The sequence below is a fragment of the Saccopteryx leptura genome, chromosome 12 (genome assembly GCF_036850995.1).
Source record: "Saccopteryx leptura isolate mSacLep1 chromosome 12, mSacLep1_pri_phased_curated, whole genome shotgun sequence".
Lineage (NCBI taxonomy): Eukaryota > Metazoa > Chordata > Mammalia > Chiroptera > Emballonuridae > Saccopteryx > Saccopteryx leptura.
Genome location: NC_089514.1, coordinates 32,577,023 through 32,599,716, shown reverse-complemented (window position 1 = coordinate 32,599,716; position 22,694 = coordinate 32,577,023). Strand labels below are relative to the sequence as shown.

Genomic DNA, 22,694 nt, shown 5'->3' with positions numbered 1-22,694 from the left:
GATCTATTACAGAACTAATTTTTAACCCAGTATATTATGCCTTTCCTAATTTGTAGAAGTGCCAGTGTTGCCCAGGAGAGCACTGCCCAATAGAGATGTCTGTGACAGAAATATTCTGTGTCCACAGGGTCTAATAGGGTAGCCACTAGCCACAGGTAGCCAATGAGTCCTTCAAATGTTGCAAATGGGAATAAGGAACTGAATTTTTAATTGCATTTAATTTTAGTTATTTTAAAGTAAAACAGTCATATGTATTGGATTACTACTGGCCTAACAGGGCCTTCAAACATTCAGATAAGGGTTAAGAGTAGAAAGCAGATTATTGGCAACCCAAGAATTTTAAATTATCAGCATTATATTTTTAAAACTCTGTCATTGATTCTTTCAGTCTGACTTTTTCTAGAAGGTTCACATTTCAAAAAAAAAGAAACACCAACTAAATTCTTTTTTTTTTTTTTTTTATAAATTTTTATTAATGTTAATGGGATGACATTAATAATTCAGGGTACATATATTCAAAGAAAAACATGTCTAGGTTATCTTGTCATTAAATTATGTTGCATACCCCTCGCCCAGAGTCAGATTGTCCTCCGCCACCCTCTATCTAGTTTTCTCTGTGCCCCTCCCCCTCCCCCTAAATCTCTCCCTCCCTCCCTCCTGCGTCCTCCCTCCCCCCACCCCTGGTAACCACCACACTCTTGTCCATGTCTCTTAGTCTCGTTTTTATGTTCCACCAATGTATGGAATCATGTAGTTCTTGTTTTTTTCTGATTTACTTATTTCACTCCGTATAATGTTATCAAGATCCCACCATTTTGCTATAAATGATCTGATGTCATCATTTCTTATGGCTGAGTAGTATTCCATAGTGTATATGTGCCACATCTTCTTTATCCAATCCTCTATTGAAGGGCTTTTTGGTTGTTTCCATGTCTTGGCCACTGTGAACAATGCTGCTATGAACATGGGGCTACATGTGTCTTTACGTATCAATGATTCTGAGGTTTTGGGGTATATACCCAGTAGAGGGATTGCTGGGTCATAAGGTAGTTCTATTTGCAGTTTTTTGAGGAACCACCATACTTTCCTCCATAGTGGTTGTACTACTTTACATTCCCACCAACAGTGTATGAGGGTTCCTTTTTCTCCACAGCCTCTCCAACATTTGTTATTACCCGACTTGTTGATAATAGCTAATCTAACAGGGGTGAGGTGGTATCTCATTGTAGTTTTGATTTGCATTTCTCTAATAACTAATGAAGCTGAGCATCTTTTCATATATCTGTTGGCCATTTGTATTTCTTCCTGGGAGAAGTGTCTGTTCATGTCCTCTTCCCATTTTTTTATTGGATTGTTTGTTTGTTTGTTGTTGAGTTTTATGAGTTCTTTGTAAATTTTGGATATTAGGCCCTTATCTGAGCTGTCGTTTGAAAATATCAGTTCCCATTTAGTTGGCTGTCTGTTTATTTTGGTATCAGAGAAACACCAACTAAATTCTTTAGGCTGCTTATCTTTATGAATCATCTTTATTTTTTTGCAAAGAGGTGTAAGACTGATTTTATTGCCAACTCTGATTCTTCTATAGACAGGATTCAGTGACTAGGTTCCTGCATTTATTTAGGTTATTCTCCTAAAAAAACATGGTTTTCATTCTGCAAATAAATGACAGGAACTTGTCCTTTAAATTACCCAAGACAGCACAAACGTTCTTTCCAAAGTGGAGGCTGGAACCACATCCCCCTCATGTTGTCTATTAGGTTTGTTTATGCATTAAGAAGTGACATCGACTTCATAGGCAGAGAATGCCAATTTCTTGGGAAAGTACCTAAAATTTGGTGAGACTTGAAGAAAAAAATTCACTGCTCAAAATAAAAGATGTGTAGATGAACTACAAAGCCCCCTTAAAAAGAGAGATTTTGCTCCCAGGGTATAGATTCTGCGTGCAGACCTGTCCAGTTCCTAACCAGCTCTAATCATTTACTAGCAGATAAAGCTGTGGTATGTTATGAAACCTAAACTTCAGTTTTCCTATCTGTAAAATACATATAATAACAGTGTTGTTGGGAAAACTTGTATAAGACTCTGACAGGGGCAAAAAAATTACTGGGTGTCCTTTCAATGGAATGCTGGATGTTATCTACAGGAATGTGGAGTTATGTGGTTTTTCGGTAGTCTGCACCTCTGACTGCCTTCGGCTAGGGCTATTTTACTAATCTATATGCTTTAGAAATTTATGGTTCTTACCTATAGATAAGGAGAATTATTTTGTTCCTTAGAGACACAATTGATCACTGCCTGTCGAACAGATAATTCAAAACATATTTTGGTACTTTATATATTAACCAGTTTTGCCTCTTTCCTGATTGTTATAAAGGTCCGCTTCTCACTGTTGCATTTGGATGTGTTGCAAGATCTTGCTGTTTCCCTCCCTAATTAATGAGTCAAGTAACATTTCTGACACAGCTTCATTTTATATTTCTGAATCATGCTTTTACTTTCTTGAAAAATTATCCTCTTAAGAATTTTTGCTCCATATGGTTTTTGAGAAGATTGGTTTAAAGGTCTATATCGATGGTCACGATCAGTTTTATACCTTGCACTAAGGCTGTAACACTTCTAGTATTTGGTGGAGGGAGGAAGGTAGGAAGGAGAGGATACTGAACAGTTATTTATAAAATGACGAGGGTCTAAAAATTAATCTCCTGAAGAATGTCAGGAGACTTCCCCATCCCTTTCCTTTCAGTAGTAGAGCTGAAGGTCAAGGTAGGTGGTGGGTGGAGTGCAGCGGGCTAGGTGGAGGCCACACGGAATCTGGGCGCTGGGCCTAGCCAGGTGTGGGCGGCCCAGGCAGGGGAATGGCTTGGGGCTGCGATGCCCTGGGGTCACGGAGCTAACAGCAGACTGTGGGGCTCCAGCATCGGGTAGCCCAAGACCGCAGCTGCCGCCCCGCCAGGGCCCCTGATAAAGGTGGGCGAGCCCCACACGTGCAGGCCGTGCCCCGGGACCCGCGGCCCCTCGCCCACCGCCGAGGGGGTGGGGCGGCCGCGCCTGGGGCCGGTGCTTTTCGCCCTCGGTCGGCCGCCAGAGGCTCCCTCTCGCTCCCTCTCCTGGGATTTTGCTGCCGGGCTCTCTCCGCGGCCCTAGAGTTAATCCCCGCAGCCGAGGTGAGGCACCTGTTACCCCAGGCCTTCCTCGGCCCGCGGCCTCGCCCCCATCACACCCCGACTCCCTGGCCGGCCCGGCGGCCCGCGCGGGTGGCCGCACGTGGGCGAAGCCCCTTCCCGGGCCGGGACGTCCCGGCCCCAGGCCCGCCCGCGAGTGTGGGCGCCCGGGGCCCGGCGGCAATGGCGTTGGGGAGCCCCGCCGCCGGCAGGGCGCGCGTGGGGGCCGCGGCGCGCGTGGAAGCGGCCGCCGCAGCCGCCCTGCGCGCCGCGCCGTGAGGATCGGGCGGAGGGCACCGCGAGGGCGGCGCGGAGCCGAGCGGCCACCGGGGGGCGGGGGCGCCTGGGAGGAGGGTGGGAGCGCGGCCGCCCGACCTCCCGCCGGCGGCGGTTCCCTCTCGGGTAAGGGGGAGGCTGTGCGCGGGGCGAGGAGTTGGGGAGGGTGGAGAGGGAGAGGGAGAAATCGGGATGTACAAAGGCTGACTTGCAGGCTGGGGGTGGGGGTGGGCTGTGGTTGGAGCACCAGGTTGAGGATTGGAGACATTATCAGTGGGATCTATTGTTTCCTGGCACATTGGGAGGAAAAAAACAAAGGGATTTATGATCATTACCCTGTATGGTTTTTTTCTTTTTCCTTTTTAAACGTGGCCAGGGAGCTCGGCTCTCCCCGTGCCACACTGGGATCCGCCTGGCAGCCGCCAGGAGCCGCAGCCAATGTGTTAGGACTTCAGGTGCTTCTTGGCACAAAGCTAGACTGCGACCTCCTACCATAGCGCTTGGCGTCACCTGCTCTCCGGCCCTGCCCCGGGGCCGAGGGACTGCGTCCCGAACCTGGCTGGGGAATCGGCCGCCTCTCAAGTTGGTGTTATTTATGTTTGTCTTTTGTCAGGGCAGGTTTTGAATCCCCCGGCGGCCCCATCTCTTCCCCCCCTCCCCGCTCCCGCCCCCTAGGGCTCGAATAGGCGGGGGAGGGAGAAGGGTGGGGAGGGGGAGGGGAGGGTGTGTGAGGCTGAAGCAAATGCCAGGGTAGAAGGAGATTGTCGATGCCTTCCTTACCAAAAACCAGGCACCACACTCGAAAGCCTTTCTTGTTTGTCTGCATGGGCCATGCATGCGTGCTGGGCCAAGAGCCGAGTTTGGAGACGATTTAAGTGAAAGTGTGTGCTTCCTCAGTTGATGGTGCGTTGAGACTGATAGTGGCTCGGCCTAATATTAAAAACCAAAACCAAAACAAAATGAAAAATCTTTACAACTACATGGTCTGCTCCTCAAAAATCTTGAAGTATTTATTGCTGGCCTATTGATATAAAATCCAGCTGTGGGCTCCAGGAGACCAGCAAGCCTGCATTGCGTTGTGTTCTGAGCTTGTAGTAAGTTACAGGCAACTAGGAATAAACAAATCAGGGCTATGAAAAAAGGTTTCATGGTACATTTGCTTTCTGATCGTCACATTCTCATGCTTTTATTCCCATGACATCCTACATCCCTCCATGTAGTTAATAATATCCACTCTTAGGAAACTTCCAAATATTTGCTATAGCTGGAGTTAGAGTGAAACTTATTGCCATTTAAGAACTTTGTTCTGCATGTTTTGGTCTGAAATTGCACTAGTGTTGTTTTGGGGATGCTGTAAATGAGAACATTGGACCAGAAAGAGGGAGATAAGCCTCTACAGCATGTTTTGGAGTTTGTTAACATAGATTTCAAACTTTTAGTTGTATTTATACAGAAAGAATAAGTTTTGTCTGATATGAAAAGTCCTGAATGTTCTTTTTTTTTTTTCTGTACAGTTGTCTGATTTCTTAAAGATATAGGAACTGCTGATTTTTTAAAGGTGATTCACAAAAGCAACCAAAACTTGGGTGAAAGTATTGCTTTCAGTTGTGCTTGTGTGTAACTTGGATGTGTGTGTTTATGTATATGATTTTGGTAGAGATCTCTGAATTGTGTTTGAAACATCTTCTTACCAAAGACCAATCAGAGTTATTACTTTAAAAGTTGTAACTTTTAAAGCTTTAAAATTCCAGTTTCAATAAGTAATTTCCTCTGTTTGAAGCCACTTTGAAAAGTTTATGTTGGTTGAGTAAACATAAATTCAAATAAGTAAATGAATTCAGAAATTCATTCTTTTCTGTTACAGATGAACCTCTACCCTAGTCTTGCTTTGAGAAAGCCATTTTGTGTAACTCTTGACTGAATAATTTCCTAATACACCTGTTGTGAGGATCACTGACACAGTATGCCAGTTGAGAGGTACTTTTTCTTGATCAAATACTGGTGATTAGAGAAGAGAGGTGTTTTCTGGTGTTCTTCCTGATCATTATGAACATTGGCTTTTCACCCTGAAGTGAAAATGTTGAAAACCGAGTCTTCAGGAGAACGAACCACTCTCAGAAGTGCCTCTCCTCACAGGAATGCATATAGAACTGAGTTCCAGGCTCTGAAAAGCACCTTTGACAAGCCCAAGTCAGATGGGGAACAAAAGACAAAGGAAGGTGAGGGCTCCCAGCAGAGCAGGGGGAGGAAATATGGCTCCAATGTCAACAGAATTAAAAATCTGTTTATGCAGATGGGTATGGAACCCAGTGAGAATGCTGCAGTCGTTGCCAAAACAAGGGGGAAAGGTAGACCTTCATCTCCTCAGAGAAGAATGAAGCCCAAAGAATTTTTGGAGAAAACAGATGGCTCAGTTGTTAAGTTGGAGTCCTCTGTTTCAGAACGAATTAGTAGATTTGACACAATGCATGATGGCCCTTCGTATTCTAAGTTCACAGAAACTCGGAAGTTGTTTGAGAGAAGTGTGCACGAATCAGGACAAAACAACCGTTATTCCCCCAAAAAAGAGAAAGCTGGAGGGAGTGAACCTCAGGATGAATGGGGGGGTTCAAAGTCCAACAGAGGCAGTACTGACTCCTTGGATAGCCTTAGCTCCCGAACAGAGGCTGTCTCCCCAACTGTGAGTCAACTGAGTGCAGTATTTGAGAACACCGATTCCCCCAGTTCCATCATTTCTGAGAAGGCTGAAAACAACGAATACTCAGTGACTGGGCATTATCCTCTGAATTTACCAGCTGTGACTGTTACAAATCTTGACACCTTTGGCCACCTTAAGGATTCCAATTCTTGGTCTCCTCCAAACAAACACGGTGATGAGTCAGAGGATGCTCAGAAGAGTAACGCATCTCCAGTACCAGAAGTGGCTTCGAAAAGTACCTCTCTAGCTTCGATACCCAGTGAAGAGACACAGCAGAGCAAGGAAGCCGAGGACTCCACGTCTCCCCAAGAGACTCCCGACAACATTTCTGAAGAACCTTGTGCTAAGAATAAGGCAATGCCAGAGTCGGACATCCTTTCACCACAAACTGAACCTTCAGAAGATGCCAAAGCTAATTTGGTGGGGAACGAGGCAGCAATGCCACAGAAGAAGGAACTTGCAGGTGGGGTTTTTCCCTCTCCCGATGCTTCTGGACCCAGTCGAGGGAAGGAAGGATCCGAAGATTCAAGTAATATTGAGAGTTCCCATGTTTACATGCACAGTGACTATAATGTGTATAGGGTGAGATCCAGGTATAATTCAGACTGGGGAGAGACAGGCACTGAACAGGATGAGCAGGAAGACAGTGATGAAAATAATTACTATCAACCTGACATGGAATACTCGGAAATCGTTGGATTGCCAGAAGAAGAGGATATCCCAGCAAATAGAAAAATTAAGTTTAGTAGTGCTCCGATTAAGGTAAGTATGTTTTCTCAGTTTGTTTTCCAAGTTTCTTCTAAGTGTTCTAAGTACTTGGGCCTAACTGTATGCAGAGCAGATTTTGACAACTATAAGGAATTCAAGGTTGCTGGTATATATACATGCTGTCAGGTGTTTTAAAAAGTCTGGGGTTGGGGAGATAGCCATCGTATTTCCTAATGTGCTTTAGAGTTAAGCCAGTATGGAATAATATTAAAGTTGAAGAAGTTTGGGACTGTGAGATACTTTCCAGTGGACTGGAGTGTGGTTATATGAACAGTGAAAATCAGGACTGTGAGTTTGAAATAGAACTTCTTCTATAATAGTTTTATCCCAATTACACATAAGTAATAACATTTCCTGAAACTAAACACTAGGATAATATAATGCACAATGGAGACTTATGGTAGCCTTGAAATAATACTCTTTTATCTCCTTGCTTAAAAAATATCTGAGTTATCCCTTTAAGTGGATTGTGAAGAATGTTGGAGCATTTTTTTATTTTTTTGTACTGCTACTCAGTAGTGAAAGTTTGATTCAGAGAAATGTATCAGAGGGCTTAAATACTTTAAATTGGAAGGCTATGGCTGTAAATAGCTTTGCATTCAGAATTTGATCTGTAGCCTAAAAATGAAATTTTGTGAGAGGAAGTTACATTGATTTGTCCTTCACGGATTTATTTTTCCCTCTTACAAACTGGATAAATGCCAGCTGAATTCAGATGCGGTCCACTAACAACTTCATTAGTTCACATTTGGTGTATAGCACAATGTACATCAGCAACAGGGTGGCGAACTGTTGTTAGCGGGTAATGGCAACCCGGACAGGAGGATGAGTGTCACCGTCCCCTGGAGTGCTATTTCAAAGTGCACTTGCCCTTCAGTTCCCCCTCTGCCCCCCCCCCCCGGGGGAATCTGGAGGGTCGTGCTGGAAGAATGTGTTTTTTGAAACCACTTTCTAGGGACTGCTGGCTTACACAGTGTATATAGAATAGACTTGGAATTTGATATGGTATCATCTGAAATTTTCTCAAAATCTCTAATCACTGTCTATTGTCATTTCTACCTCATGCAGCTTCCCACATAAGGCTGTAAAGTGTGTAGTTTACATGGGACAGAGAAATCTGACTTTGCTTTGATTGTGTAATACTGTTCAAAATAAAGTACTAATCTTTGACTGTCTGCAGGTGTTAGCTGGAAAACTTTCATTTCATTAGTATAAATTCTGGATCAGAATGGGGCATGTCAGGTTCAATTGTGTTTAAAATACCTAGAGATGTGAGTCTCATTTCTGAGTAAGCCAAGTTTCTTGGCAGTGCTTAGATTAGCCCCTTTGTTATTCTCTATCCTGTCCCCCAATTCCAGGCACTCTCTTTAGGGAGCCTGTTCCAGGCCTGTTCAGTGAGCTCCTGAATTTGACAGTTCACGTTGACTTTGCAAGCGCTCTCTTTTGAACATCATCTTTCTACCCCTTAGGAAGAAAGCAATAAGATGAAATTGTTTCACATCAAGCAAGGCAAGAATAACGGAATGAACTCTTCAAGGAGTTTGTTAAAACCAGTGACTGACTCTCTAATGGGGTTGGCAGCTTATGAAAGTTTATCAAGGAGAGGGCTGTGCCTTCAACCAAATGGGGCATCAGCTTTGTGTTTGGGACCTAATGCTGACCAAAATATAACTGCACAGGTTCAGTGAAGTTGAAAGGATTTATAATTGAAAGGTGGCTGTTCATATGTGATCAAACCAGGTTTTTGGGTATGATATTTTGAAATTATTCTACTATTGCTTAATACCAGTAAGCATTTTGCCTTTTAATTTTTATGCAATAAAGATACCGTGTATTTTCATCTAACAGAGAATGAAATAGATTACATACATTTAAGTTGAACACATTTCATCAAGAACATAGATCAAGCAAAAGATTAGTGAAACAGAGAGATAATGCCCTGCATTTTAGTGGGCAGTTAACAGTACTAGTTGGAGTGGATTAACTTTGCAAACAGAAGATTCATTCTTTGCCTATTGTATTGAATAAGACAATTACTCTTTCTTGTTGTTCTTATTGTATAACATGTAAGTGGATTCACTTAGGAATTTAAGAGCTACTTTTCTACTGGTTGATGCTGGTGCTGGTAGTGTTTAGATGAATATCCCCTTTACATTTTTGCCTCAGAGAGTGGTAATACTTAATTAAATTCAGTAAGTATTTATTGAAGGCTTATCGTGTGTCTGTTTTCATGCGATTAGCTGCTGGAGAGCAAAAACTTACAAGGTTACCTCTTTCCTCTGTGAGTTTGTAGAGTCAGTTCTTGAAGACATGGTATTTGAAACCCATATAACAGTGTAAAAACTTGTCTTGAAATGTCTAATGAGTACTTTAACTGCCCTTGGCTGTGCTAGATTCATGGAGTGAACAGTATCGGATCGATCATTTGGAAGGGAATACACTGAGCTATTCCACAGATTGTTGCTTTATTCTTTTTATAAAGCATTATTTATAGAATGGGCACTTATAATTTCCAACCGAAGTCTTTCCCTTTGAAATTTAAACACACTCCCTCTTTCAGAGCATTAAGGAGCATATTCTTTTACAGAAATGATCTTTAGAACTTCTACATACTAATCCCGAAACTGTCATCCTTCACTAGGATAAAAATTCTCAACACCTTGAGCGTCTTGTTTTTAGATCTTGTTTATGATCTCTGCATCTGTGAGGTCCTCAGTTTCTATTTCAATTCTTCTGTAGCTGTTTTAAATAGATATTTCCCTTGATCTTAAATCAGATCTTCAATCTGGACTTAAAAAATCATCCAAACCAGAGCTGATGTTTCCTGTGTAGCATATTCCTTCTGCATAATTGTTGCTGACTTTTAGAAATGGTTGGATCACAGTGTCCTGGAAAACTATAATGGGGTTAATAATAGAAAATAGAAACTCCAACTTTGAGATAGGGAGTGAAAGGAGGGTTATGAGCCATGCTAATGAGATGTGGAATTTTGCCTTCATTCTCAGGAATTCTCAAAACCAAGGGATGAAATTAATTAAATCTCTCTTAGATAAATCAAGGATAGAAAGTGTGACATTTTTCATTCATTTTCCTGTTAATTCTGAACAGTCGTTGAGCCCCGACTATATGTCAGGAACGATGAGAAACTAAATACATAAAGTGACTGGAGTAGAAGCTGCTGGGAGGTGGGAAGTGTCTCCAAGGTTCTCTACTCAGTTCTGTTTCTGATGATCTTTTTAAGGTCACTGCAGCTTTATTAAGGAGGTCAGATCCCTTTTTCCATTTCCAGGAGCTTATGTCCTTTGGATAGATGTTCTTGAGATAACATGTCCCTGAAAAAGGGTATTTTCCTAATTCCCAGTAAGAAGGAGATTGCAGAGGCCATGCCTGGGTGCACTGGGCTATACTTTTCGGAGTGTTTTCACAAACTGTGTAGAGCTTTACAGAGCTGGGCTCAAAGGACACTCACCAAGGGCAGCAGGGTCGCTCGAAACCAGGGGTCCCCAAACCTTTTACACTGTCCCTCAGACCATTGGAGGGCCAGAATATAAAAAAAACTATGAACAAATCCCCATGCACACTGCACATATCTTATTTTAAAGTAAAAAAACAAAACAGGAACAAATACAGTATTTAAAATAAAAAACAAGTAAATTTAAATCAACCAACTGACCAGTATTTCAATGGGAACTATGCTCCTCTCACTGACCACCAATGAAAGAGGTGCCCCTTCCGGAAGTGCGGCGGGGGCGGATAAATGGCCTCAGGGGGCTGCAGTTTGGGGACCCCTGCTCTAAACCCTACGTGGCAGATCTGGAGAACAGCTCCTGTGGCATTTTCTCCGTCACGTGGGGCTCCAAGGTGTCGGGGTGGGGGGTACACAAGGCCCTTTTTTCAGGGTGATGTCTTGAGCAGAGTTCTGAGATCCCAGTTTCTGTCTTTGTGGAGCTTTTTCTTTCTAACAGTCTTGCTCAGTGTTTCTTAAACTTAATATGCATATGAATCACCTGGGGACCTTTTAAAATGTGGATTTGTGATTCAGTAGGTGTCCTGTGGGCAGTTACCTTGATATAATGGTTAGCCTCCAAGTATACTACCAGCTATTTCAGAGATTATGGCATAGAGAGGCTCAGCAACTACACTTAAATGCTTGAATCATATGATTTAACAACTCACTTTAAAACCCACAGCCAGAAGCGAGAGGAAAGCCGTGGAGTAAGTGAACATACTTACAGGGTTAACAGTTTTGGAAGGACCACGCTACCTGAGCCCCGGCTACACAGTGTTCATATGTTCTATTCCTCTTTCCTCAGCCGTCCTCACTGATGGTGTGGTTCTGAGGACACGTAACGTTGGTATTTGAGCCAGGACTCCACTGACTAATGATGCCCTGGGCTAATGAGTCATATTTGCTCTATTGAAGAGAGTGTGAACACGAACATTTAGATACAGCTGTAGATTTGCTAGTTTGCTTGCTAATGAGCCATGCATTTATTTGCATTTCTTGGGTAGGGCATCTTTGAGTACAGGACAGGACCATCCTGAGTGTCCTCGGTGGGTTACTGAAATGGAGAACACATAGCTGTCCATCCAGAGATGGCGTGATGATAACCTGATCCTTCCACCCTTTCTTTTTGCAAGTAAACCTCTTGTTGGTTCCGTCATGTTTTCTATTTTGGTGTGTCTTACAGGTTACTAACTTACTTATTTTTAACACATCTTAGGGATTTTGCCTTTTATAAGGTTTCACTATCTATACTTAATCGAGCCTCTGAGTGTTGCCTCTTTCATAAGCTACTAGCTTATGATATAATCAAATACTATCACTTATGAAATTTTCAACCCGTGTAACAGAATTTAATATTCTCAGTAATGCTCAAATAGTACAGCAAACTCACAAAATATTAGGTCTGGGGCAAGATTACCCATGTTCTAACAAGCTCTCAAGTTGGTGTTGATGTTGATGCTTGCTTCTGGTCCACAGACTACTCTTTGGAATATGATTTTGAATGACAATCTCCTGGATCTGAAAGGGGCTGGTTCTGAAATGCTGGGGAAGCTCTTTTAACAAATCTACTTTCCAGATGGGTTTGCTGTATGTGGCTGGTTGTGTGGAATAATATTCTTTGAAGATGAAACAGGTGTAAACTTGTAAAGTGCATAAAGTGCTCTGTTTCTGGGTAACAAAGTACATTACGATCCCTAAATTCATAAGGAGTTTGGTCATTAAAAATTTTAGACTGTGTATGAAAAGACAGGAGGAGGAAGTTCTTGATAGACTCAAAATTTTTGTCTCTTTCATTCTTTTGAATATCTAAATTAATGTTTCTAGAGAGTATAGGAATTGTCATCTTACTTAGCTTGCTGTTATTTGGATAACTTTGATGTCATAGTATTTAAATTGGACTTCCTTTTAGGTTTTGTTTGATGTTTTGTAACCTACAGTTCATAATCAGGTAAACATATCAAATATTTTAATGTACTGTGTAAAATCAAATAATGAATATTTATTGAATGAATCCCTTTCCTAATAGCGAGTGTGTATATGGATTTCTCTTTTTTAAAAACCCGAGTATTGATCATTTGGCATGGAAAAAAGAATTCTTCTGAACAGCAAAATGTTACAGGCATTAGCTGTCATGTTTTTGTAGTAGAAAGATTTAAAGATTCCTGCTTTTTGTATTACTTGTAATAATATTTTATCTTCCTCTTTAAACTTCCTCACAGAGGACACTAGTTGTTGAGTAAATGGACTTTAAAGGTAAGAGACTGAATTTGGGGGACAATAACTTTATTATGTTATTCATATATTGTTTACCTTATTAACCCAGTTATGTGCCCCTTGGCAGTAATGTGATTTAAATCTCGTCTGCACTAGCTTTTCTCTAATATCCTATTCACCACTCAAAGAGAAAAAGGTTTCAGAATTCCTGTGGAAATATACAATTAGATAGAGGACAGGTTCTGTATAAACAAAACAAACGTTACTATGTTAAACTTCGAGTATTATTCATCAGGTGTTTGCTTCGACTGCACACATCTTGAATATTATTTCTTGGTTTTTATGCTGTTATCTGACTTACTTAATATTTTAAAAGAATTTTTCTGCGCTCTTCCGTTCTGGATCTATTTCATTTTTCATCCTTTTGCTTCCTGATAGTCGACAGCTTCTCATTTTTGAATAGGAAGAAAACTTTTCAAGTAATGCTTCATACTTTTTATTCCTGGTCACTTTAAAACACGTCCCCTGGTTCTAATCACATCATTTTGGTTTGTGACATAGCAACTTAAAGGTGAAAAGTACTTAAACGTAATCTAGTGTAATTTCCCACTGTCTTCGGTTAGCCCTTCAAGAGCATATTGCTGACAGATGATCATTCAGCTTCCGCTTGAATAATTCCACTCTGGGCGTCGATTATTTTGCAAGGTCAAAGGCAAGTTAGGAGAAGACACATGCTGTGTGAGTGCACACATGCATGCTTATGCACGTGCTTATTTTCATTTCTAACTGGCAATTTTTTTATTGAGAGAACATTCAAATAACATAAAATGCACCATTTTAAAGTGTACCATTCAGTGGTTCTCAGTATATTTACAGTGTTGTGTGACTGTCACTATTTTCTAATTCTAGAAAATTTCCAACACCCTAGAACGAAACCCTGTGCCTGTTAGCAGTCGCTCCCAATTTCCCTTCTCCCGCATCCTCTGGCACACGCTCATCTACTTTCTGTCTCCTTGGATTTGCCTCTTCTGGACAGGTCACGTAAATGGGATCAGGGGTAGTCTGTTTAAAAGGAATGTAGGAGACACAGTGAAGATGACTTGGGATATGTTCAAATGTAAGATACTGTGAGGACAGCAGACTGAAGAGTCTAGAGAGCAGAGGCAAAAGAATTTTCTGGATGGGGACATAGTCTAAGGAGTAAGTGGCAGGATGTGCGAGCAACACATCCTGTCTGTCCTTCTGTTCCATGTCACGGAGAGAAAGAAGACAAGCTGAGGAGACGCAGGAACCAGGAAGGGAAGAGGGTCTGTAGGTATTTGTTACTGCGGGAGAACAGTGTACGTAGCAGAGCGGTGGCTGGGACGGCTGCCTCGTTTGGGACGCTCACTGCGCTTCTGTTCATGGGGTCTGAAATTGCTATTGCTGCAGCTTAAGTCTTTGCTTAAGAGTGTGTCTTCAGTGGAGGGTTTTAAAGGCACAAATAGTGCTAATGCTGATTTTCAGCTTTACATTGGTCTTTTCTAGCATGAATGGTCCTTATCCTTTTCTAATGATCTGATTATTATTTCCATCCTGCTGCTCTAATGTTGTTGCTTTCATGATGCTTAACATTGTTTAGAATGGTTCACAGACTTAACACTTTATTTTTAAAATTCTCCTCATCCTTCATTATTTTGATATAGATTTCATATGCCATACTTGCTGTTGTCTATAATATAACCATCAGGGTGTTGAGTGATTTTGAGCAGGTGTTTATTTAATGTACTGGTTATATGGGTTTATAATGTATTGCACATTGTCTACTGAAGCATACTTTATATATGAATATATATTACTATTCAGTATTTTTAACTGATAATGAAAGTAACCAAGATACTTGATATTCTGTAAACTTGGAAAAAATTGGCTTCTTAAGGCCTTTTTTGTTTATTTACAACTGAGGTTGTCTTGTAATTTATCATTAAGAGCCTCTCAACAGCTATAACATCTTATAATTCCCTGATTATCTTTTAAACATATTATTTTGCCGACAATACCATTATTATAAAAATGTGTGCTAGCATTTCAAAGAGGAAACTTTGGACATCTTTTATTGAAATGTCAAAATGAAGAATTTATGTTAAATTTCTCTTGAGAATATTATTTATGCTATACATTATAGTAAAAATTTTAAAGTGATTAAAATATTAAATCCAAGGGAGTACATTTTTATAGAGTGGCTCTTTAGTGCAGAGTAATACAGCTGCTGACACATTAATTGTTTTACTCACTTTTGTTCTGGAAGTAACTTCACAGCGTAGTTCAGCATGATTGAGATATTGATCATTTTTTGCATAATTTCTAAGTTTTCATCCTAACTTGCCTTCTCTTTCTCCCACACCCACCCTTACAAAAAGGACAACGATACAGGCAGAGTATCAAGATATCTGGAAATACAATGTTTTAGTAGGAAAGTTTTGTTCTTTGCTTATTTACTCTGTCTCAGAGGGATTTTTAAGAAGCATTTGTAGAGTTAAAGCTGTTCCTTATGTATTTATGTATGAGGAAAAGTGGTTTTAAATGAAAGGGCTCACAGACATGTGAATCTACTTCTCTCTTTTTTAAGTCAGATAATGAGTTTTGTTCTGGGGAATGTTCATCTCCCAAATTATTTTCTATACCAGCTGGAATACAATTAGCTAGACTGGGACACACAGTGTTGGCGAGGGTGAGAAAGAGAAACAGAGTCCCGACCATGGAGGCTTCTTTCCGGGAGTGACCAGATGAGCAGGGAGCTGGTGGTGTCCCCTGGTGCTTGTGCACTGACTGGTATGGCCTTGAGCAGCGGCGTGACTGTGACTTGAGTCTGTCACTCTGCAGTGAGGTGGACCTTTCTCTTTCATCCACTTCGGCCTTCTCCTTCACAAATTACTTTTTACTTCTAATTTTCTTTGAAAAATGTGTTAGAACAGAGCTTCATGGAGGGTACGTTGATAAGGAAAAGTTGTCTAATCTTGACTACAAGGATTTTAACTAGTCTTCAAAGTTAGAGGTGTCTGTTCAGGCTGTTGAAAGGGTTTTCTTCCATTGTAAGAACCTCAGTGATGAGAGAGTTAAACAGCTCTATTGGTTGGTGTTTAAGATCCACTCATATTGACGGGTTCTTTTACTGAGCACTTATTTCAGATAAAATAGACATACAACGTTGTTACATAAAGGAAGAAAAGGACAAATTCACAGTTCTTGTAATGAATCAACTGATATAAATATTTTCTTTTAAAAAACCATTTCTCATGGGGAAAGGCAAAATTTTACTGTAGAGTGTTTGAATATCATAAAAATGTTTATTTTTAGAAGTTCATTCTGTGGGTAGAATAATAAAGTGCAGTAATTTAAGTTGTATGTCAGTTGTTATATTCGATACTATGCCCAAAGCAGCAATTTCCTCTTAGAAATGTTTTAAGGTTGGGCACTGAACATTAAAACACACACAAACAAGCTTTATGAAAAATAAAAGCTAATCCAGAAATGAAAATCCATGAAAAAAATGGGGAAAGCAGAATACAAGAATAATAATGTAGATCAGTTCTTCGTTGACTTTTGCTAGCTGTGCTTAACTCTAAATTAACATTAAAAGGGAATTGATTCTATATACAGATTTTTGTTGTTGTCCAGCATCTATAATTATTTAGATTATTTAGATAAGAGTCCTAAAGGTAAAATTAATGGCTAAAATATTTTAAAGCCCTGGGTACACACTGCCTGAATTCAGAAGGTTTTATTGGTTTACAATTAGCACTCCATTGGAATGGTTTTCTCACAGTCCCTGCACCAGCGCTTGGTATTATTTATATGCTTGATAGTTTCCAGTTTGGTAGGTAAAAAGTATCTTTCATAATTTTGGTGTATCAACGTTGAAGTGAGTTTGAATGTTTTTATGTGTTTATCGACCTTTTTTGGGTATGAATTCTGAACATTTATTGCTTTTTTTTTGGTCAATGATTGTTAGTAAAAAGTTTATCAAAGTGTTGTTTGTCTTGGTAGAAAATTAAAGGAACTCATGTAGCTAATAATAGGGTGGTTACATTCATTATTATATATATATGTATATATAATAGGAAAGAACTATTTTAAATGATGTTTTCTAGAATTTTTAAAAATGACAAATACTTTATAATATAGTGTAGGATAAAAAGAATAAATAGTTAATTGCATTTTTATCATGATTTTATTATTAAAGTGTGTGTATTTGTGTGTCTAGAAGAGAGATGGAAGCACATATATCAAGATATTAACTGGTTATTGCTGGAGGGAGAGAGTAAGGTGATGTTTAGAAAATTATTTTTATATTGAATATATATGGATTTACTAAAATTTCTACAATGAGCATGTTACTGCTTTAATTATAGATATATGAAAAAGGTGGTGGGGGTCACAATTGGAATGATCAGCAATAACAACTTAAGAAGTTGGCAGCCTGGCCTGTGGTGCAGTGGATAGAGCATCAACATGGAACACTGAGGTTGCCCGTTCAAAACCCTGGGCTTGCCTGGGCAAGGCACATATGAGAAGCAGCTATTATGAGTTGATGCTTTCCACTGTCTCCACTTTTCTCTCTCTATCTTCTTTCCAAAAAAAAAAAAAAAGGCAAAAACAGATTTTTTTTTTTTTGTATTTTTCTGAAGCTGGAAACGGGGAGAGACAGTCAGACAGACTCCCGCATGCGCCCGACCGGGATCCACCCGGCACGCCCACCAGGGGCGATGCTCTGCCCACCAGGGGGCGACGCTCTGCCCCTCCGGGGCATCACTCTACTGCGACCAGAGCCACTCTAGTACCTGGGACAGAGGCCAAGGAGCCATCCCCAGCGCCCGGGCCATCCTTGCTCCAATGGAGCCTTGGCTGCGGGAGGGGAAGAGAGAGACAGAGAGGAAGGAGGGGGTGGGGGTGGAGAAGCAAATGGGCGCTTCTCCTATGTGCCCTGGCCGGGAATCGAACCCGGGTCCCCTGCACGCCAGGCTGACGCTCTACCGCTGAGCCAACCGACCAGGGCCCCAAAACAGATTTTTAATAGTTTCCAAGATTCCAATAATTTTTAATACAATTTTTTGGGAGGTCAATGTGTGATAGAAAGGACAATTTATGGATTACTGAAGAAGGATTGAGTGAACTTTGACAGTTGAATTCATGAAATGCATACTTTTTAATCCTTGGTAAAGTTGATCCCACATTGTGGCTAAGCTTGTAAGTATTATGGTGGAAGACCTTCCAATGTGTTTTAAATTATGGTGATAGCATTTATGTATGTTGGGTATTTTCCTTGAGTTGCTGTGTGTTAGTTAAAATGTGCTTTTAAAAACTGGGCATGTATTCCGGATTTAGAGTGAAAAGTATTTTAATAAGTAGTCGTACTAAAAATAACACATATTTGTTTAAAGGAATCCTGACAATTATGCCAGGTGAGAGTATATCTTTCTTTTGGATGTGTTAGATTATTGAGCCCCAACAGGCTTTCTCTCTCAGAAACTGAGACGGTAGAGAAATCGAGTTTAGCAGCCTGCCTATATGTAATCCTATGCAAACACTTGCATGCACTCAGTTAAAAACAGGATTTTGAGTTCTAGACCTCCAGAGTGTTTTTTTGAATATGTTTCCTGTTCCAAAACACCAGTCCTATGTAGTTTCCTGTTGTTCTTCTTAACAAAACTTTTAGCTGAAAAGAGAATCATTTGATGTTTGATTAGATTATATGGCAATATATAACATTTTTAGTTAAAGTCAAAGGGTCAGTTCCTCTTATACATTGGGTAGTATTCTACCTTTGAAAAGCTTTTGTAGATAAGGCTGGAGTTTATAAAAAAGAAAAATATTTTTGTGGGTGGCGGAGTTTTCTGAAATGAGAAATTTAAAATATTGTCTCTGGCCTAATTAGATCAACTGATAAATCTTAACAGTTTTAAGCAGTTTGCATTGTATAAACTCTGATCCAGTCCAAATGAAATTGTCCTATTATATAATCTGGTGCTACATTATCATTTTTCATTAGTTATATTTAAACCTTACTATAATATGACCAATAAATTCTGTTTGTATTTTATTGGCTAATGAGTTTATAGTAATGCTTAGATGGTTGTATATAAGTGTAAGGATTATTTAAAGAAAAAGGCGACATTCTTATGCGCCCATCCAAGTCTGAGGTGAGACTTGTGTTTTTCCATTGGAGACCATGAAGCTGTGGAATCGTTATGTTGCTGGTTTTTTCTTTAATGAATGATGAGTTCTCTGACTTGTATGTTTAAGGAACCGGAGAGCTCTCAGGAGATTGCCCCATTTGCAGAGGAAGCAGGTAGAAGTTTTAAAGTTACTTGGTTTTGACTCTTAATGAAATTCTTACCCTTTAGTTAGAAAAGAACCATTGATTAAGTAGTTGATCTGTCTTCCTGGAGGATGGTGGAAATGAACTGTAAATATTGATATGAACTAATTTTGAAAGTGTCTTTTTCCATGTGTTATATTTAATGTTTAGATAATCTATTAGGGTTCTCCAGAGAAACAATATGGTGTATATGTACATATATATGTATGTGAAAATATATGTATATGTACTCTTACATATATATATAGAGAGAGAGATTTCCGGAATTGGCTGTCAGTCTAGAGAGCTAGAGAAGAGCTGAGGTTTCATTTCAAGTCCAAAAGGTGTCAAGCTGGAGACCCAGGGAAGGACCCAGGCTAGAGTTTCAAAGTCCAAGTCGGAAGGCTGTCTTCTAGAGCATTCCCACGACTGATTGAGTGAAGCCCACTCACATTAGGGACGCAGTCTGCTTTACTCAAAGATAACCAATTTAAAATGTTAATTTTATTTAAAAAATAATATCGTAGAAGCATCCGGCACAATGTTTGGCCGAGTGTCTTGGCCCATGGTCCAGCCAAGTTGACCCAAAATTCAGCATCACAGTCTGGGACTCTTATTTGCTTGTACCCTTTGAGGCTGTTTCAGGGAATAGGAACCTAAAATTTCCCCACGTAGCTCAGTGGATTTGTGAGAAAAACCTGATGCAGGGGTCCTCCCTGTTGGGGCAGGATCTAGTCATATTGGTGGGTAGGTCTCATGGTTTGAAAGCAGGCCTGGATTCAGATCCTGTTGACATATGATCTTAAGAGAGCCTGTTTAAAATTTAAAGGCAGGGACTTTGTCAGTTTCATGGTATGTCTCTAGGCCTGTCACATTGCCTGGCACATAGTAGGTATACAGCCAGTGTTAGTAACCTTTGATGTCCATCCCCCCATGCTCCTTGGTCTTTCCTAGTCTCTGCCCCCATGGGAAGATCCAATGTGGGATGATGGTGATAATATTTGTACATGTATAATGGTGGTATAATTTATTTATAGGTAAAACCCTTCAAGTTAGCAGTTATAAATGAAAACGGAGTGATTCCGTTACAGATTGTGATCTTCTCTGGCCGCTGCTCTGGCTTGCTGAAACTGTTGTGCTATCTTTTATTTGGAAAATCTCAATCGATTGCCCTGTAATGACAGTTTATGAGTGACCAGAAGCAATCTTTCAAGTACGGTTGCGTGAGATATGGCTGTGAGGGGAGAAGAGGGAGAGTATTCATTTTGCCTTAACTTTATTTCTGCTTTGAGTGCTTGCCCAAGCTTGTAATTAGTTGCAAGAGAATATAAAAAATGACACTCCCTATGAAAGATGTAAAGCTCCTTATTTAGGAATCTCAGTAATTTGCTACAACTTGGGTAACTTGAATAAATGAGTCTATCTTACGGGTGTATTTACAGGTAAATTTAAAGATGATTGAATTGTTTCTTACTGTTTAGTTTTTCCTCGCTGTTTATTAAAATGTGTTTTCTGCTTTTGTAGTTCTTTTTTAGTCATAGAGAAACGACCCTTTCTGAGCATTTTTGCCCCCCCATAGTGGTTTTAGAAATGTCCATGGTTTTAATTCCAGAGCTAAGTTATAATTTTATAATTATTTTGATAATCACTTGTCTTATTCTCTAATCAATCCAGGAAACAGTGTTCCATTTTTCTCCATGACTTGAAAATTAGTAACAAACTCATGGGAACAAATAATCCAAGGTCTTGAAATCATATTTTTTAGTCTGTATGTTTCCTCCATGAATTACATTATCTGGAAGATGTTTGACAATTGTTATTAGGCTGAAATATAAAATGGCTTTGCTTGTTTGTGTAAATTTGTTTATGTACATAATGTATATCATTTTCCCCTGGCAGAAATAGCTTTTAATGGCACTTAAAGGAAGAGAATTTCTAAGCTATTTTCTGCAGTTTTCTTTTTAAATAAAATTACAATAACTTTTCTTGAGTTTGTATACATTTCTAGAGACATGAAATTAGTGTTCTATAAAAAAAAAATTATCACCTTTTAGTGCTAGTGATGCTAGTAAGAACATATGAAATATGAAAGTTCATCACGTTATTTGAATAATTTGAACCAGTATGTCAAATGTGATGTTATTACTGCCGATATATTTTGTTTTGAGATTAATATGATTACAACATTTTGTAATTACTGTGTAGGCAGTAGTCAAGGCTGATAACTCACTTATTATTTGGATGTTTAAACTGGTTTGCTGCAGGTACTTAGGCATTGTCTTCTGACTTGATAACAGTCAACACACATTGAAAATACTATGTGTTGATCTTTGGGTTCTGCTGCGTGGATATTTATATAAATAGACAAGCCCTTGCTTTTCAAGAAATTTATGGTCTTGCAAAGGAGCTAGATAGAGAAGAAAACATTTATACAATCATGTGATAAGTGTTGTGATAGCGATATCTACAGAAGGTGACCATTTATAATGTATTGTCCAAACTGTGACTCTTTTCAGAAGAAAAAAAGGGTGAGTGATAATTATACATATTTGAGAAGTTAAATAGTCTGAGTATGTGTATAATTTTTATTTATTTATTTTAAATAAGAGCATAAACCATTGCTTAATGTCTAGGGTGACCACAGTCTATTGTCAAACTGGGACCCTTTTTGATAATGAGAAAAATGCTATTAATCCTTACGTTGGGATAATAGGCATAACCTAGGACTGACCCAGGGCAGCCGGTACACATGGTCACCTACATTCACAGGGTCCAGAGGTGCTCCTGAGCAGAGGTGTCATCTGTCAGTGGGAGGAGGGGAGTCAGCAGGGAGGGCTTTCTCAGAGGAAATGATACTTGAATCTTTAAAGATGAATAAGAATTGGGTGGAGATGTGAACCTTGCTAAGGGAGGGGAAAGCATGTTTGAGGTAACTACAAATAAAGCAGAATGACAGCTGGAGGAACGGGAGGAGTGTGTGTGTGTGTGTGTGTGTGTGTGTGTGCGCGCGCGTGTATGCGTGCGTGCATGCGCGTGTAATGTAAGAATGAAGGCAGGTAGTATTTCAAGGGGTTGGAAATTACAAGCAAACTCTGGGGAGTCACTGAAGAGCTGCAAGGTCTGGATGACCTCGTTAGCTTTCTGTAGTGCCTCCCTCCTGTGTGTTGGTGGTTATGTAAGGTTGAAGTAAATCCGTCACTTCTCCATCATTCTCTCTGTTCTTTCAGTGAATATTCATTTTAGAAGCTTTCAACCAACTTCTGTTCAACCAACTTGCTGGGTTAACTGATGTTTCCCTTTGGCCGGATAGCACTTCCAGACTGTTGCCCACCTGAGTGACTCAGCTTGCGGGCTCTTCTGGTGCCCTCACCGCCCATCCTGCCACGCTGCGCTGTAGGGTGACCATGGGCTGGTTTTGTAGGTTCTTTTAAACCCGTTTTTGCTCATGTTACTTATTTTTCTAAGAGTCTTTAATTGAATATTGTGTAAATTGGAGAAATACGATTGTGAGAAGATTTAATTCCATAAATAATGTAAATACAGATGACATCAGCGTAATGGCGCGGTAGGAAGCGATACCGATAAATCTCCCCCAAAACTCAACAAGATCTTCAACCAGAAACAGAAAAACCTATCCTTAGAGCCTCCAGATGTTTCGCAATACACCCGAAGGTATGGTTGAGCGAAAAATTGGCTAAATATATAATAATGTAAATTAAGTTTTGCAAAGAT

The 22,694-nt window shown here is 40.1% G+C and overlaps 1 protein-coding gene across 10 annotated transcripts in view; it reads left to right on the top strand.

The window, feature by feature from the left end:
- Positions 1 to 2,977: 2,977 nt before the first annotated feature.
- PPP1R9A (protein phosphatase 1 regulatory subunit 9A) overlaps positions 2,978 to 22,694 on the top strand; it is a 293,914-nt gene continuing 274,197 nt past the window's right edge. For 3 of the 10 annotated variants that reach the window (XM_066353674.1, XM_066353676.1, XM_066353675.1), the window contains exons 1-2: positions 3,776 to 4,019; positions 5,302 to 6,897. In XM_066353674.1, coding sequence (XP_066209771.1) covers positions 5,515 to 6,897 — 1,383 coding nt within the window. In that variant the 5' untranslated portion in view covers positions 3,776 to 4,019; positions 5,302 to 5,514. Of the gene's footprint in view, positions 3,165 to 3,464; positions 3,564 to 3,773; positions 4,020 to 5,301; positions 6,898 to 22,694 lie in introns of those variants that run through there. The other 7 variants (XM_066353672.1, XM_066353669.1, XM_066353678.1 and 4 more) reach the window with 5 other exon arrangements.